Source organism: Poecilia mexicana, unplaced genomic scaffold (genome assembly GCF_051168715.1).
Source record: "Poecilia mexicana isolate PSO_F unplaced genomic scaffold, ASM5116871v1 scaffold_3, whole genome shotgun sequence".
Lineage (NCBI taxonomy): Eukaryota > Metazoa > Chordata > Actinopteri > Cyprinodontiformes > Poeciliidae > Poecilia > Poecilia mexicana.
Window position 1 is genome coordinate 30849548 of NW_028263372.1, and position 18427 is coordinate 30867974.

At 38.6% G+C, this 18427-nt stretch overlaps 1 protein-coding gene across 2 annotated transcripts; it reads left to right on the forward strand.

Moving 5' to 3' along the window:
* The first annotated feature begins 875 nt into the window (after positions 1 to 875).
* On the forward strand, positions 876 to 18349 carry pkma (pyruvate kinase M1/2a). Of its 2 annotated transcripts, none has more exons than XM_014994359.2 (11): positions 876 to 1018; positions 6721 to 6899; positions 7138 to 7229; positions 10176 to 10307; positions 10391 to 10577; positions 10666 to 10936; positions 11046 to 11196; positions 12077 to 12229; positions 14299 to 14465; positions 16919 to 17100; positions 17211 to 18349. In XM_014994359.2, exons 2-11 carry the CDS (start codon positions 6749 to 6751, stop codon positions 17315 to 17317), a joined length of 1593 nt encoding a protein of 530 aa, XP_014849845.1. In that variant the 5' UTR covers positions 876 to 1018; positions 6721 to 6748; the 3' UTR covers positions 17318 to 18349. The 2 variants fall into 2 exon arrangements, with proteins under 2 accessions (XP_014849845.1, XP_087860545.1); XM_088004419.1 differs by lacking the exon at positions 14299 to 14465 and adding an exon at positions 14835 to 15001.
* The last annotated feature ends 78 nt before the right edge of the window (positions 18350 to 18427 follow it).

Below are 18427 nucleotides of genomic sequence, written 5' to 3' on the forward strand. Positions count from 1 at the left end.
TTGACAAAGCTGATTAAGAGGCAAGATAATTAAACACCCTGGGAATAGATCCACAAAATGTACTTTACACTTATAATAGAAAAATGTATACTTATTTACTTGTTTACAATTACAAATAAGTGATGATGAATTTAATATTAGCATTATTATTTTGCGCACATGTATATAATGTTTTCTATTCAGCAAAAAATCTTTGGTCAACTAAATTACCAAAGATTTAATGACTGACTGCAGCAAAAGATTCCCCCCAAACTTAAACACAAAATCATTAGTGAAATCCCAGTCATGTCGTATAATTATCCATCGGTAGATGGCGACGCAGCATCACATTGAAGCAACTAGTAATTTACCCCTTTCATCTCCTCACTGATTGTAAATCAGAGGAGATGGCGCTGATAGCTAACAATTAATAAATATCTTTTTCCATAGTTTATAAACTAAATGCAGGGCGGGGGGGGTAATTAGAAAACTCCAAAGCAGCTACAGGATATACTGCAGGATGTCAAAATTGGATGCCTTTTAATTGTTTTACCTGCCGATATTGCGTACATCCTAAGCACTAATAAAGTGAAAAGCCATTAAAGGCAATGGACACCCACGTTGCATACTAATCCGAACGACAGTCTGACTACCTTCCTGAATGCGGTCACATGCTCTACTTTATGCTCTTGTGATGCTTTCACGCTTTCCCATTGGCTCTCTAACTTTACTAATCACTCCTATCATGTATCAGCATATCCTTCCGCCACGTTCTTTGCGTTTTATAAATACCCATCTTACCATAAGAGTCAGTATTTACATAAATATGCATTTCTCTGCTTTGGTTTCCTTAATGCTTGCCGCTGGTAAGGTTCCCTAAAGAGATCGTGCGCTTTTGCTTTTACGGTTTGTCGGATGGATATAAGCATCCCTAGAAAGTAGTTCCATGCAGTGAGGAAATAGCAGGGTAGATCACCTTGAAGCTGGTCTCAGACTGCCAGCAGTCGCATCGCAGCAGACATCCCCTACCAGAGTTCAGGTGGGTACTTTCAACAGGGCTTTAAGTTCGCGTTTTTTAAATAGTTTTGACATTTGAAAGCTTCTCTTAAGCAATTAGCCTCTCGATTTTTTAGTAGCTTTATGTATCTTGCTGACAAATTTTGTCACGTTTAGGTCAGTAATTGATGTAAGTATTTTTACTCTGTTGCCTCATGCGACTCGATACTGTACATCTGAAAGAGTCATAAAAGCAGTATCTCAAATTAGATACGAGTTGTAAGTCCAACTATGTCGGTATTGAATATTAAAATTCAGTGTGTAGACAAGAAAAAGACGGCATTTCCCCCTCGAATACTGAGCAGCTCTTTATATTTGGCCACCCGCTATCTCTTTTATGTTATGAACTTATGCTATATTCTTCCGTAGTTTTGCATAGAAATTTTTGAAACGGTAATTTAACGTGATGCGTCAAGTCTTAGCCGTGGTAGAGTCGCTTCCTGTTGCCTCCTGCTGTGGGTGTGGCTCCTCCGGTTTCTTCGCCTCCCATTGGTCAGTTCGAGTGATGTCTGCAGATCAGGAAAATGTGACGCAGGATGGGAGAACGTGACCTTTGCCGCATCGTCTGAAATTTAGCAGAAGCTGTATTTTACACCGAGATACTTTTTGTTCTGTATATGAATGTATAAAAATGAAGCTTGATCAGCTTGAAGTGTTTTAGTTCCTGAACACTTTTTTCTTTTGTTTAGACAATTTTCTTAATTGTCTAGATCCATGAAACTAGTTTAGGGAAAATGCTGGCATGTAAATGTAGTCTGAAACGTGTCTTTTTTTTGCTGCAACTGTGGTGTAATGAATCGTGAAAAAAGGGATTATTGACATTGAATACAGATAAGTGAGGGCAGGTCTCACCTTGCCTGTGTAGGCCTGGACTGTCGTCCTTAGAATGTGAACTGTTCCAGACAGAACTAGACAAAATTACTAGAGAAGGGCCTTAATTTAAAGGTTAATTTATATGGACCCCTGATCAGATGCATCCAAAGTGACAGTGACTACTCACAAGTGTTTTGGTATGTTGCAAGAAATAATATTGTGTGCAAACACAAGCAGGTTCTGTCCTGTTTAAAAAATTATGTTGACAAAATGTTGTCTTTACTTTCAAAGGGTCAAGGTGAGTCAAAATGTGCACCATTATTGGTAGTGTCCAGAAATCACAATCAATTTTCAATTAAATGGCTTAGTGATCTGAGCACACATTAAGAAATCAGAATTATTTTGTCTTTTCTTTAACTACATGAAAGTTATGAACTCCCACACTTTTCAAACAGCAGCATATGCTATCACATTTGAGTTCAACAAAATAAGGCAACACTGAATGAAGATTTTGTGTATTGTAGTAATAAAAAAAATTGTTTTAGCAAAGTCTTTATGACGTACTATTTTGGTAAAATGTTTTAGCTGCAGCAGATCTGTCAGTCAGTGTAGAAGGTCAGGCATATCACAGCTGGTCCTGCTCCCATGTGCAGGCATTTTATCTTTAATACCACTTCACTCTACAACTTATGGGTATTCCTTTACTTCTTCAGACCACTCTCATTCTGAGGTTTCAGAGAACTTCACTTTTATGTTTGCATTCCACTTTAGGTACAGGTTTATGGAACCCATTGCATTCCAGAGAGCTGTGAGATGGTACAGGCATAGCTTACAATCATGAGAATGAATGTATTATGGAGTTCAATATTTCCACACACCAGCTTTCTAGGCTGTGTGTTATAATTAGCCCACATTCTGTTTTTAGCCTAGGGTCTGTATGACCCACGGTAGCATTAGCATTGGTTAGACACTGTTCTGATGTGCTCTGGTGGGATTCTCGTGTCTGTCTGCTGGTTCAGTTTAGGGCGATTGCCCAGTTGCAGCAGGTGCTCTTCGTGTTCTTTATCCCCATTGAATGGATTTAAACTTGAGCTCCTAAAAGTGTCACACGCATGCACACTCACTTCAGCGGTCAACTCTGCTTTTGTGAGGCACGGCTTGCTCACTGGCATTGGACTTTCCAGCACACTGGGGAGGCTCTGGAGGTCCTTGCTTGTAAAGGGCTTGGTTGTCCCCAGGAGATACCAGAGGATCTACAGGGGGTATGTAGTGCAAACTATACACGCTACCTAGTTTTAGGGAGGGTGAACAATTGAAGACGCTTCTGTCCTTGGGAGCTAACTTGGATTAGCCTCATGTTACATCACATCCATAGTGGATGATGGGGAATGTCACGTCGCACTGGCAGCCATGCTTCTGTTGCTGTTGATTAATGTATAGGGATACTTCACATCTAAATTACCAAGATATGAGATTTGTTATCTTAAAACTATTTTTATGGTTGATGTGTTGGAAAGGGATTATTAGGTAGCCAACTTCTGAAGTTGTCCTGCTGCTGCAGTGATGCCTACAGGCTGTGCTAGTGTCACAGACCTTTTTTTTTTTTTTTTTTTTTTTCAAAACTAGTATTAGTAAGGTGAGTTAGACAGGAAAAACTGCAACTGTTATCAGGGTGGTTTCCATATATTTTTTTCCAATATAGTTTAAGGTTGTGGGTGATATTCACAAAGGCATATGCTCAAGGTTTTTTAAATGAGGTAGCAATATTCTAATCTTTTTCTTTCTACTAAACTAAAAAAAAACTGCATAAGTACATGCTGTAGGTTGATGCACTTATCGACAGAAAAGGTGGGATTTCTTGGTTTTGAATACGGCAACATTTCAGATTGTTTTTGTGATCACCAGTCAGAGTTGATCAATGATACATGGGCAAATGTCAATTGCTAGTCCATTAAGTAGTGTCTCTCTAAAGCTGACTAGTACCTTTGGTTGGCTGTTTCATAGCTTCAGAGGAGCAAGTTTGAGAGCTTTTTATCAAATTTGTAGCTTTTATGTTGCAGCCGTTAATTCGTAGTTCACGGTGTACAGAGATGTCTCAAACTTGCTTACATTGTTTTGGGATACAGCATAGGAACTCATTTTGTTTGTATTTTCTTTGGAATTATATGAAACAGTGAATTTATATTACAAAAATGAAAATACACCAAGCAACTCAACTCCTATCACTTCATATCAATCAGTTAAATTTGCTATGATCAATAACTTAAAATGCCCCAAGTGAATATTTGATAAATATAGGCTAAACCAGTGGTTCCCAAACTTTTTCTCCTGGGCCCCCCCAGTAGTTTCCAAACACTTTCTGCCCCTCCCCCTACCCACAGGACCCCCCCTGTGGATTACAATAGGGAGAGTTAGACTTTGGTCTTCTTATTGAAACGATGTGTGTGACCCCGGGGGTGGGTGGGTGGAGCTGGGTAGTGGGGGGAGGGAGGGATTAGAGAGACTCCCTGTTTTACACCCCTTGTTATACAATGTGTGTCCAGTGGGGGGGTTGGGTGGATAGAGAGACTCTTAGAGACTTCCTGTTATACTCTTCCACCCCCCAGCATGCACAGCATTCATCATTGTTTTTTTGTTTTTTTTCCCATTGATCCATCCTGTGCCCCCCCCTGCAATGGCATGGCCCACAGTTTGGGAACCTCTGGGCTAAGCTGCAGTAAAAAGTCTACTCTAAAAAGCACATGGTGGAGGTGCTGCTTTTTCTTTCAGCAAATGTCTGCCCCCCTCTTTTTGAGGATGTGGTTTTACCCAGTCACAGAGGTTGCCTGGGGTTGCAGTGGGATGTGACTGCACTCACGTACGGTCTTTGTCTGAGCCATTGATGTTGGTATAGCAACTCTGTCTGGAATCCCCTGTCTTGATTCATCTGTAGTTAGGATGTGATGAGTAAGCCAACGTTAAACCTCTGGTGTGCCTGATTAATGCGTAAGATTTTCCTCTCGGAGGCCTTCGTTTGCTTTTACACCACCTCCTAAAAATTGACTTCTAGGTGCTACCACGTTTGCATACAGTAGTCTTGACGCAGGCAAGTTGCTAAGTAAGACTGATTTATAATTTCATTTGCTGGTTGACATTGGAAAAGGAAGCCATTTTCTCTCTGTGGCACATGTTGATGGCTGCCACTTACCATCTGGTGTTGATCTGAAGGAGGAACAGACTCTGATCATGAGGACCAGCAAATACCAGATGAAGGGGTTGTTGCCTAAAGCATCAGTTTTTCTGCTTGTTGTTCACCAAGTGAGAGTGGATTGCATGCATAATTTAGTAATGAAGAACTCAAGCTTTCCATTGACTGCTATAGAGGGTGAAGGAAAAGTTGGCATCAAGGAGGTAATACACCAATGATGATATTGGTGATGTCACGTGTATACCTAAGATTATACAATTTCCATTATGTTAGATGTTATATTCAAGTAACTATGTAGAGAGAATATTGTTTTAAGAAGGTAATGGTTTTACAAATGCTGGTTTTTAATCTTATTTTTCTACTCTAATCCACTGACTTTTCATAAGACAATCTTTATATAAATTAATGCCATTTTGGAACTATTTTATTTCCTAAAATATGATTTAGTACACATTCACATGGCTTCAAGTGCCATACTTGTCTTTCCTTGAATGACATTTGGTTTAGGAACGTCTTCCTCATGGTGAGTGAAGTGATTCATGATATATCTGTCAGCCTAACACTGGCTGGTTAGTGAAGCAAATCTGAACTGGTGAGCTGTTTCAGCAGTTATGTAACCACAACATTTGGAGGGGAGATGCATTCTTCATTCATATACAATACTGTTGCACTCTGCTCAGATAGACCTTGACTGTTAGTTTTCATTTTTTTTATTTCTTTTTTTTTCTTTAAATAAAAAAGAAGAAATTAGTCTTTATGAGATGGATTCAGCAGGCTCATTAGAATGTCACTAACAGATTGAAGGGGGGTGGAGGTTGTGGGCAACTGTTGGGGTTTTACATAACCTCATTTCTGGTCTGCATTAAGTATCATTCTTAAAACTAGAAAATTCCACAGTTGTAGCTTTATGACTGTGTTGTTCATTGGCACAGATGACTCAGAAGGGTTGGTGGGTGGGTGTGGACAAGCTCTACAACGTGGTGCAAAGGACCAGTGTACTGTTTTATGTGGAATATGTTTGGGGTATTAGTCTTGACTTTTCAGAGATCAACAAAGCAATCCAGAAATAGTTGGGAGGTTATCTACTGTTCATTTTGTCCACTGCTTGTGCAACCCCAAAACTAAGAGGAACTTAAGAAAAAGCAGTCTTGCGTAAAAACCTGTGTTCACAGTAAAATGTACTTGCACAGAATTGCACTGTGTGAATTTCATAAGTCTAATCTTAAATTTCCACCTTTTTTCCCTTCAACTTTCACGACTGAGATAACAGAAGGTTGACAATAAAAATGCTACCTTGGGAGTTTTGGACCTTGGTTATGTCTAGGTTTTATTTTTTTCTGAAATGGTTGCTTTCTGTTTGTTGGGTGCATTCTGTGTAAAAGAAGAATAAGCCAATTGGTAGTTTCCCCAAATTCTCCTCACCTTCAAGTAAGGGTAGAACCCACAGCAACAAAATCAGTTTCTACCTGCATTATTGGCATGAGCGTTCGAGTTGCACATCAGCACATTAACAAGAACACAGAAAATTTAGATTTTTCCATGTATAAAGCACCTGGTAATTTGCTCAGATACTTTCTGCTTAATTACTTTGTAAAAGGGTGAAAAATGGTGAGTGTGGTAACCTTTTAGTTGCTGTGTTTGAAAATCTTTCTTCCCTATTTTCTTTTTTTCCTTTTTGCATGCAGTACTTGTCCAACTGTAAAAGGGATCGCCATGCCTCTGCCAAAAGACATGGGCTCTGCCTTCATCCAGACACAGCAGCTCAACGCTGCTATGGCCGACACCTTCCTGGAACACATGTGCCTGTTGGACATCGACTCCGAACCCACCACAGCCCGCAACACCGGCATCATCTGCACCATTGGTTAGTCGATTCTTTCCAGTTGCAGTCCCTTAAATCAAATTTTAATAGTTTCCTGTTAAAATATTATAGTGATACAAAATTGCTATAGACAAAATCATTAACCGTGTTTGGCTTCTTCCTGATGTGCTCACGGAAGTATAACATTTGAAAAACTCTGTGATAAGAAATTTCTATAAAGCTCAAGATTTTAAATGTTGTCCAATGTGTAAAAAAAAAAAAAAACATTTTCGTTTTGCAGGACCAGCATCCAGATCTGTGGATATGCTTAAGGAGATGATCAAGTCAGGAATGAACATTGCTCGTTTGAACTTTTCCCATGGTACACATGAGGTTGGTGCTTTTTTTTACAATGTGGTTTAATTTACTTTATAAATCTAATCACACACAGTTCTTTGCTTTATCTCAACTGGTACATTGAGCTTAGAGGTAATATTTGTCATCATTTGTAGTTTCCTGCTATTGTGAAATCTGACGCTGACAGTGAATCGGCACGTATTGTGTAATAAACTGTTTTAGACTAGAATCCTACTAAGCAATCACAAAATGGTTTAACGAACAGAAGAAATAGTTGATGTTATTGCTGAGTAATCCCACACTTTTATTTCAATACCTTATCAATAATTTTAAAATGTCTGTCTTAAGTGATGGGGAGATTTAAAAAACTGTAGCTGAATTATGCGCCTCTATTTTAGACACAAAGGGACACATGACCTTACAAAAGGCTTAAATTTTCTTGATAACAGGAACAAAGACATTTTGAAATCAACTTGATGCAACGAATAATGAAACTTGACCAGCAAACTTGAATCAAATTGAGTAAGAAAAGAGCTGGTTACCCCAAGCTTCTTCTTAGTAATAAAATAGTTGATATAAACATAACCTCATCCACAATTTACTCCTTATTTTCCTTTCTTCAGAGGACACTTGAAGAATCTTACCCAGAAGGCATCATGTTTAATTTGTTTTTAAACCATTGCTGAAATACTTTGTTTGCTCTTTACCAACTAAAAGTAACACTTTTGTCATCCACACATTCCTTGATATTTGCAGGAACTGCTCTTTTGACCTTTTTTTATTCTGTTGTCTTTAACTACAGGCCTTGAGGCAACAGGCAAGGCCACACTTAGTGTTTTGAGCTATGAAGTTTTTTACCAAAGTCTCAAACTTCAATTAGCTTTAAAGGGCAAATGTCTGTACACATTAAACTTTATTTAGAGATTGATGGTTCACGCTAAAGTTTTCCTGAATATATCTCAAATTTCATTTCAATGCAGTCAATGAACTAAACGACTAAAAGCAACTAAATTGTGCCACTAAAGCTAAAGAATGATCTCAGGCTGTAGGCAGGAAGTTGATTTCTAGTAGTGCTCAACATTATTTGTAATCACAAGAAATGTTATTTAAGCTCAAATGGAAAAGACCAGAAAAACAACCTCAAATGTAATTATCTGCCAGTTGCATTGTTACTGGAAGCTCAGGTTACAGAGGTAGACAGCAGACATCTGTCTTTAAAGCCATAAACGCTGCACTATCTGTTAATTAATCCCCCTAATGGTTGTAAAACACAACTACCGTGTCTCTTTCTTCCCACTTTCCCACAGCTTGGTTGAGAGTCACAGTGGGTGTCATTCTAACTGCAACATTTTATAGATCAGTGTGATTTTTATTTTTTTATTTTTTTGGATCGTTTGTGAAGTCTTTTTAAAAAATAAATAAAATAAAACTAGCACAGAACTAGAATATGTGCTGTCTAATTTGTGGATTTTCAGGATATTCTTAGAAAAGGCCACACCTCTTCAAATGTCGTACTAAAAAAAGACACGAGGCAGCAGGCCTGGCCCTGAAACTGGTAATTATGTCATAAAATCCAGTTGTGGTCAAGGACAGCTGCTGATGAAGACATTGACTGTTTGATTTAACTTCTTATACCCAGCAATTTTAACATTTTAACAAATGCAGTGACATTTCACATATTTTCGGTGCTTTGCAAAGGTTTCTAGAATGTTTGTTTTTAAATATTCATATGTCGCATGAAGAAAAACTCTGATCATTGCAGTGCTGCCATTACTGAGTTACTTTATGGTTGTGTGAGTTGTCAAACACACCTTGTACTTTAATTGCCCTGGCATGATTTTTGTACAAGTTAAAATGATAGCTAGTAACAGTACAGTTCCATCTAGGTAAATTAGAAAATATATTTATTCAGTAATCCCAATTAAAGTAAGACTCATTTCTTCTGCTTTAAGAAATGTTATATTACCATTTGTTAAATAGAGCAATATATTCATATCATGCTTTTCATTTAATTTGTTTTGATTATGTTTTAAAAGAAACGAAAAATTACACAAAGCAAATGAAAGATTTCTGAAATTAAAATTTGAACAGTAAATATTATATAGTATGCTCACTCTTACTTTTTAAAGTTTGCTCTGGACCTCAAGCAACTTGGATTGTCTGCCTCTCTATTCTACCTTCAGATGATGTGACCTGGACTCCCAAATAAGTGATAAATATTTGAATCTGGAAGAGAATTTATGTCACTGAGAAACTGTCCAATGCTTTTTCTTCTCATCAGATTCTACGAACCGTCTTAATTTTGGGAGTCCCATCAAGCAAGAATGTCTTTTATATGTCTTTGCATGCTGGCTCTTGAAACGCCAACTCAAGTTGAGCTTTTTCCAAGTACAACTCATTGCTAAAGTAAAGCCATCGCTTCCCTTTTATAGACCTTGACAAGGTTATTCATGCTTTTATTACCTCTCGTATTTACTATTGTAATTCTTTATATGCCGGGTTAGATCAATCATTCCCGCAGCGTTTACAAATGGTTCAGGGCACTGCAGCTCACATTTTTACTGCTACAAAGAAGTATGAACATGCATCTCATCGTAAAATCCTTTTTTTTTTTTTAATTACCGGTAATTCAGTTTTGGAGCCCCATCTTGTCTACATCATCCCCTTAACATCCATTTGTGAAGCACTTTGGTCAACTGGTTTTTGTGCTGCACACATAAAGTTAACATTGAATTCAGTTCATGTCTTGAAGCTTTCACAGTGAACATCAGAATTAAGAGAAACAAACCTAGTTGAGTTTTTAGTTAATGTAATTAATATAAATTCACCCATACTGAAATTAATTAAATTAAAGTGATGATATTGAGTAATGTGGGCAAAGGTTGGATGCGAAATTCAACAGTTCATAGGATAGTTACTTTATATGTTGTTTTTATTTTGTTTTTTTGCAAGTAATTTACAAACAGCTTTTTGTTACTCTAGTACCATGCAGAAACCATCAAGAATGTGCGGGAGGCGTGTGAGAGCTTCGAGCCGGGCAGTATCCATTACAGACCCATCGGTGTTGCCCTGGACACCAAGGGACCCGAGATCAGGACCGGCCTTATTAAAGGAGTGAGTTTAGCATTAATCCTCAAACCATAACATTTATATTGTGCTCCAATTTGATATGAAGTAAATGCATTTTTATGTGACAGAGTGGCACAGCTGAGGTTGAGCTGAAGAAGGGCAACATGATCAAGGTTACTTTAGACGATGCCTACCAAGACAACTGCAGTGATGAGATCCTCTGGCTGGACTATAAGAACATCACCAAAGTGGTGGAAGTTGGCAGCAAGGTCTACATCGACGATGGGCTCATCTCTCTGCAGGTCAAGGAGATTGGTGAGTAGACCAGTGTCACACATTAAGGTTCCTTTTGTGAGTTCTTACGGACGTTAAAACTGCTGTTGTGTCCATTTTTGTCCTCCAGGCAGTGATTACCTCATGTGTGAGATTGAAAACGGAGGCACTCTGGGCAGCAAGAAGGGGGTGAACCTTCCTGGCGCTGCCGTCGACCTGCCTGCCGTTTCAGAGAAAGACATCAAGGATCTGCAGTTTGGTGTGGAGCAGGGAGTCGACATGGTGTTTGCCTCCTTCATCCGCAAAGCAGATGATGTACATGCTGTCAGAGCTGTGCTTGGAGAGAGGGGCAAAAACATCAAGATCATCAGCAAACTGGAGAACCATGAGGGTGTACGCAGGTGTGTATGGTACTGACAAGCTGACTGCAGCTTTATGCATGATGGGCTTGGTCATGTTCTATGTTTGATTGAGATCTTTGATTATATGTTTTGCATTATATGTTTGCAGATTTGATGAGATCATGGAGGCTAGCGATGGCATCATGGTTGCACGTGGTGACCTGGGTATTGAGATCCCAACAGAAAAGGTCTTTTTAGCTCAAAAGATGATGATCGGTCGCTGCAACAAAGCTGGCAAGCCCATCACATGCGCAACCCAGGTTAGTCCATAGAGCAGGAAGGCTGATTCTTATAAACACTGAAGGTGGTGGATTTCTTTAGCAAAAGGTATTCTGACAGTAATGTAGTGCAGGATTCCACAAAATGATATTCAGCTCAAGACAGATCTAAAACACACTTGCCTACAGATTTTATCTGCATTTTTGTCAATAACATCAGCATAAAATTTGCACTGATCCACTGGTATTAATAAATATTGCATGTAGGCACATGTCAGTGAGTTTCTCAGATTTTAACCTCAAGTACAAATCCCATATTTTAAGATCATAGTATTTCCTCAAAAATGTAATACCGGTAATCTAATTGTTCTTATTCAAAATAGAATGATCTATTATGCTGCTAAAATATCCTCACACTGGTTATCAGTTATGATTCATAGCCTTTGATTATTGACTTGGGCAAAACATTTTAATAAAGAACTGCTAAACTTGGTAGTAATTCCTCAAGTCCTCATTGTGTAAAATTGTATAAATGTTTTGTCTTTCCCAGTATTTGTGGAGTACCATAACTTAGCTGGTTTTCAAACTGGATTGCTTTAAAAGTGGCAGGAGGCCATTTAGTTTCTGCAGCATTGTTGTAGTATGATGGACAATTATGGTGAATTTTAAATTTATAATTATTTTTTTTTATTTTTAAGATCTTGTTGTAAATTGATAAACTCCACACAACTTTGATAAATTGTCTTAAATCACCAGAGGCATATATGTTTGAAAGGAAGGTAGAGTAGCTTTTATCTTTAAGAAAATGCAACAAAAACCAAAGAAGTTTGCTTTTAAAGGTTTGGCCTCTAGGTTTAAGGAAGATATTTTCCGGTGTAAATGTGTGGTGCTATGCTGAGTTGAATCTCGCTGAACCATTTAGATGTTGGAGAGCATGATCAAGAAGCCTAGACCGACCCGCGCCGAGGGCAGCGACGTTGCCAACGCCGTCCTGGACGGAGCCGATTGTATCATGCTGAGCGGAGAGACTGCCAAGGGAGATTACCCCCTGGAGGCAGTGCGCACACAGCACATGGTGAGTCCAGCAACACTTAAAAATGCAAAATCTTCAAACCCGATGAGAATATAACCATTAATTATTCCACAAGCTTTCAAAATTTGTAATTGTGAAATTGAATTGAAAAAAAATTATTTGTGCTACGAATCAACTGCTTCTCCAAGAATCAACTTTTGTCTGTATGTTCTGCCTTGTTTTTATGTCGGCATGTACACTGCCTATCCAAAAAAGAAATCACGACTTGGATTTAACAAGTTGGCAATTACTGCCTTGATTATTAAGTTATTTAACCATAACTGATGTAGTAGCTTCTCATTTCTTAAACAACCGTATTGGAGTCGAACTAGCAACATTACAACATGTACAATGCAAAAAGAATTCAAATAATTGGAGCTAAATAGCAGCGCAGCTTTAAGAAAATCACTCAGGCTCATCAATTAGAAAAATCTTAAGTTTGCTTAGAAAGTTAAAGACTGGACTCAGATTTACCCTGTTCCAGAAAGAGAGTTGCATCAGTGCAAGAGAGGTGGATAAAGTCTTCAAACCTGTGTGGGAAGTGTTATGATCTGGGGTTGTTGCTCCAAGAATGATGCATATATCGAATAACCAGGTTATTTTGTCAGTAAAATTTTTCTTTAATCACACGGATATATTCCAAGATGACTGTCAGGATTATTCTGGCTCAGTTTGTGTTGAGGACACTGAAGGAGCATACATCATGTTCATGCATGAATTGACCATCACAAAGTCCAGACCTTAACAATACTGAGTATCATGCAGCAGCCAGACTCCCATCATCTTGACAAGATGTCGGCAAAAAATGTTTATCCAACTCTGGATGGCTATGAAGGCAACATCGCAGAATATTGAAAACGATGCTGCAGAAAATAAGTGCTGTAACCAAGGCTAAATGAAATGGTGTATGTATCCTTTGGGCAGGCAGTGTACATACTTGCAAGTTTAGTTTCTATGATCATCTACTGAAACACTGACTTTAAATTTACAAATTATATATATTTTTAATCTATACAGTAATCTTAAGGATGTTTAGGAGCTGCAAGCACATGGACCGCTGCATGATATTTACAATGTGCATGTGGTTATTAATTACTTGAACAGCATGTTGGAAGCTCCTTTTTTTCTCAAAGCCACAATAAATGGCAGCTGCTGCACCTCTTTATCTAACAAATTCACTGCACCTCATATTCTATACTACTTATTTCTTTGCAGTCAAGTTTCCAAATTGCAGATTTTTCTTAAATGTACTCGTACCTGACTGCATCACAAGGTCAAAGGATCATAAGTGTCAAGACTCTGAATTTATCCAATGTTGTTGCTTCAAAGTTGCATTTTCTGTTTCTCAGTTAGGGAGAGATTAAAAAAATAAGATTCAAATACCATACCATCAATGGTAATTTAGAAATATCCCAGTTTATCAGTTGTTTGAAGTGACGAAGCATTGATCCCATCTTGCCTGTCCTTCACTCCAGATGCCTTCTTGGCTAGCTGCTGCTATTCCTAGCCACAGTGCAGATGTCTTTGTGACTCAGCAGATGCAGTGCTCCTGTTGCACTGAGTGTATCGAATGTCTCTGAATCTGGAGTAAACACCCATCTTCATCAGTAGCTGCACATTAGACAAAAAAAAAAACACAAACTAATTTAGACTAACCTCTAAATACCTGTCTCAGTCTTCTGATGTTTTCCTGGCTGATTTTAAAGTGCCTTAGTTTTATTTTGCATCTTTGTGTCAAGCTATTTTAGAAATTAATAATTCACTAATGTGTCATTTGACATCAAATTTTTTTCATTTATATTTCTACTTTGTAGCTGTGTGAGGATCTTAAACATCTGACACAGTTTTAACAGTATTTCCCCGTGTCCTCTAACTGCACACCTAAACTCTCTTGTTAACTATCTTAATTTCTTCTGTCCATTCCTTCTCCTTTTTTATGTCCTCTTAACCTTGTCAATCTGTTTCCCATGTCTTATCTCCCCCTTTTTTTCTCCCCCCTCATTTCTTTTTCCATCTCTGTGCGCGACTGGTGTGGGAATGCCTGTACTCGATGCATCTTGCCCTTGTGCCAGATTGCTCGTGAAGCCGAGGCAGCCATGTTCCACCGGCAGGTGTTCGAGGACCTGCGTCGTTCTACGCCGCACTGCAACGACCCAGCTGAGGCCATTGCAATCGGCGCTGTCGAGGCCTCCTTTAAGAGCTTAGCCTCTGCGATCATTGTGCTCACGGGCTCTGGAAGGTAGGCCGGTTATCTGGCGCTGACATCTTCTGGATGTCTGATGGAGACTTGAACAGACAGAGAGGGAGAGTAGGGCGAGGCAGGCATTGATGAAGTAACTGGGAGACCTGGCAAAAGCTCAACTAGACTGTTTATTATCTCATCAGCTATACTTTAATGCCAAAGTTCTGCTATTTGTACCTAAATGTTCCCACATTTAAAGTATTTCCCAAAATTGTGATGTTTTTTGAAACTTCCCTAATTTATTTTCTGCAACTATCCTTATTCAGCATAGTCTAGTCCTGTTTTTGCCAGTCGTTCAGTGGTGTGAGTGCCTTGATGTGTTTGTAGTGGAGTGTGTTTGAGAGTAACCTTCCATTCGGGGCTTAGATAGCACGAGAGGCAGAAGCAGCCACCTTCCACAGACAGCTGTTTGAGGAGCTGAGGAGAAGTTCCCGCCTGACCAGAGACCCTTCAGAGGCTGTAGCAGTCGGAGCTGTTGAAGCATCCTTCAAATGCTGTGCTAGTGCCATCATTATTCTCACTAAGACTGGGAGGTAAGAAAGTGAGGGATGCAGTCTGAAAATGTTCCTGAAGGTAAGGTCTAATTACCCAGGCTCCTAATTCTCTTACGTATATATTAAAATCTCTTAATTTTGCATGTGTGTGGTGATGTGTGTGGATATGAAGGGTAGAGAATAAGAGCGAGAGCGGGAATGACATTAGCCAAATTAAGGGGTCTTGTCTGTTCACAAATGGATGCACTGGCTCAGAATGCAAGTTAATCATCTCACCAAATCTTCTAAGTGAATGCAAAACTAAAATTTGATCAAATTCTGATCAACACTGTTCTACATAGAAAATGCCTATCTAGAAAATGTTACATCCATTATGTCAGCTCTGTGTCATAGTAAAAAGCAAATATAACCAATTCTATTTGATAATCAGAGGTTGAACTGACGAGATGTTTCCCAAATCGCAATATTATAAATATAAGTCATTGTGAGGACGATCCATTCTTATATGGAACACATTCTTACAGTTTGTTTCTAAGTGTTTTCAGATCCCTAAGAGTAAAGTCAACATTTAAACACATTAACACCTGGATACAAATGCTGAGAAGGAGGAAGGTTGATTTTTGGCTATAAAAATCAGGCACCTTGCTATAAACGTGGAGTCAACAATCAACTCTTGGTCAAAGTTATATGAAATATGAAACCTAACTTAGCTGAAGCTTTTCTCAAACTAAATCATGAAACAGAATGATGAATGGCACAGAATCAAATTGTGCAACGTAATGGAAGAAACATAGAGATGTTACCCATACAGTTAGGTTCTCACCCAAATGTAGTGGGAACCTAACTGTACTTTTCATGCATAAATTCATGCAAACTTGAATGAGCTGAACAAACATTGGAAGAAATTCTTAGTGAGTAATTTAATGTGGGAGATTAGGTCATTTGGATTGTTAGTGTTAATCTAGAATTTTTTTATTTGCATATAGTTAAGTTTTTATGTTAATCTTTTGTCTTTGAAATATATTTACTTTTTACCAAGACATTTAACTAGAGTAAACATGAATTGGACTTCTTATTGTGACCTGGATCCCCTGCACTCCCATGAGGCATCAGAAGTATCATCACCCATTTTAACTGCTTTGACTTTTTCAGACTTTTTGCTCAGAAATTTTAGTAACTGCATGTTGAAAATTAGATTCTACAATATTTCTAACTGTATGAGATTTATTGAGTTGAAAACTGTAGTGTTTGCTCTCTGTGTGAGTCAGAATCTACCAGAATAGGTGGTAGCACAATTTTACTTTGGTTTTCTGTGGTTTTCAACCATATTGATTTTGTTTTTTTTTCTTTTAATATTTGCAGTGTTTGTGTGTTCAATACTTGTGTTGACAAAGATGTGTGTAAACATACATGGTCTAAATTTAGATCTTCAAGTATATGACCCAGTCTAATTGTCCCTTTTCATTTTGAATAAAACTTCCAAGTGGGCCAAACTAAATTCTTAATGTCTACTACAGACTACAGATTTCATTTCATTGACGTCCAAATTATGCAGTAATGGAAAAAAAGCCTTGTGTTGCAAAAATGTAAGTTTTTTCTTTTTTTTTTAACCAACGTTCTTCTGTAGTTGATGCTTTTGGCAACTGAAATAGTCTCATCCCTACTTTTTTTCCCCATGAACGCTAAATATTTTATTTAACTTGCATCCTATGTCCATGTTGTCGCTATTAACCTGTAGTATTATCAAGTTTCAGTTTTGTAATCTGGTCTCATAATTGCACAGACTACTCAATTTACATAGGCTCTCCGAAGTGACAGGTCAACTTTTTGTTGCGTCAGATGTTTTGTATGGGGAAAAATTGGCATAATCAGAGCAAATCTGCTGAAGTTACTATAAATTATGTAACATTTTCTTCCTCAGTTCTCAGCTTCCCGTGTATGCATGTGTGTCTGCAGGTCTGCCCACCTGCTCTCCAGGTACAGGCCCCGTGCTCCCATCCTCGCCGTGACCCGTAATGCCCAGACAGCTCGCCAGGCTCACCTGTACCGCGGGATCTTCCCTGTCCTCTACACCAAGCCCCCTCACGATGTGTGGGCTGAGGACGTTGACATGCGCGTCAACTTCGCAATGGAAATGGGTGAGCAGCTGCTTTTAATGCTCCCACTTAATTAAATTGAGCAGCATATCTGAATTTGTTTCCATGTTTTTACTAAGAAAGGTTTTGATACAATTTTTGTTTTTCTTCAGGCAAAGCCAGAGGCTTCTTCAAAGACGGTGACGTTGTCATCATCCTGACTGGATGGCGTCCCGGCTCCGGTTACACCAACACCATGCGTGTGGTCCTGGTGGCTTGAGCAGCCAACGCAGCTGCCCTGCACTGACCCTTCACGTTTATCTGTCTTTCATTTTCACCATCCCAACCCCTCACTCCCATAAACACTCACATGTTTAGTTTTTAGGTTCTCATGCAAATAATTAATCAGAAGACGACCCTTATGACCGAGCAGCTGCTTGGGTGGAAGCAGATATTTTTTTCCAGGCAATTCCGAATTATGTCATCATTCCTTGAACAGATTTTTTTTTTTTTTCTTTTTGTCAAAACAGTTGTCATAACTTCAGATTATTACACCCCAAGCAAAAACAGCTATATTTATTCACTCCGACACTTGTAACATTACATATGAAAGCCTATGAGTGGAAGCATCTGTGTGTGCATGCATGTCTGCCTCCTGTTTGGGTGTTGATGGTTTTGGAGCCGACTCATCTTTTTGGAGCGCCTTGGTGAACTGTAAAGAACAAACGAATGGCAAACAAAGGTCTCGACTCCATGACTCCCCTAAACAGATTTTTGTGTAGTGCTCTCAGTATGAAGTGTCCTCTCTTATAAACCAGCTTTCATTGTGTTTCAGTGTATCTGTTAGTGTTGCACTCCTTACCTTCTCCACACTGTTACATTCTAAATTGTACTTGACTTTTGTGAAAGGTAAACTTCTTTATTTTGTTATTTTTGGGACATTCAATTCTGCTTATATTTTGTCTGACTATAGAGATACAAAGTTTTGGGTGTCCAATCCAGAGGAGTTAATGTTTTGTGTTGTTGGATGTGTCACAGAGCCTTTACATTTCTTTGCATTCAGATAATATCCGAGGGGGAAAATTGTAAACATTTGATTTGGATCATGAGATCAGAACTCATGTTTAAAACCTCTCTCATCGTCTTCTCTGTTGGTGATCCACTGTAGCTGTCCTGCTCCTCTAACATGCTTTTGATTGTAATGCTAGAGACTAAGAACTAACTATGTAAAGGGGGATTATGATGTTTAGCTGGTGAACTGAGATGTCTCGTGAGACTGAGGTTCTATCAATAAAGTGAGCACCTATCAGAAGTTTCTGGCCTTTTGTTTTTGAAATAACTTAATAGGAACAGAAGGATTGAAAGTAAGCTCAAAGGAAGATTTAAAAAG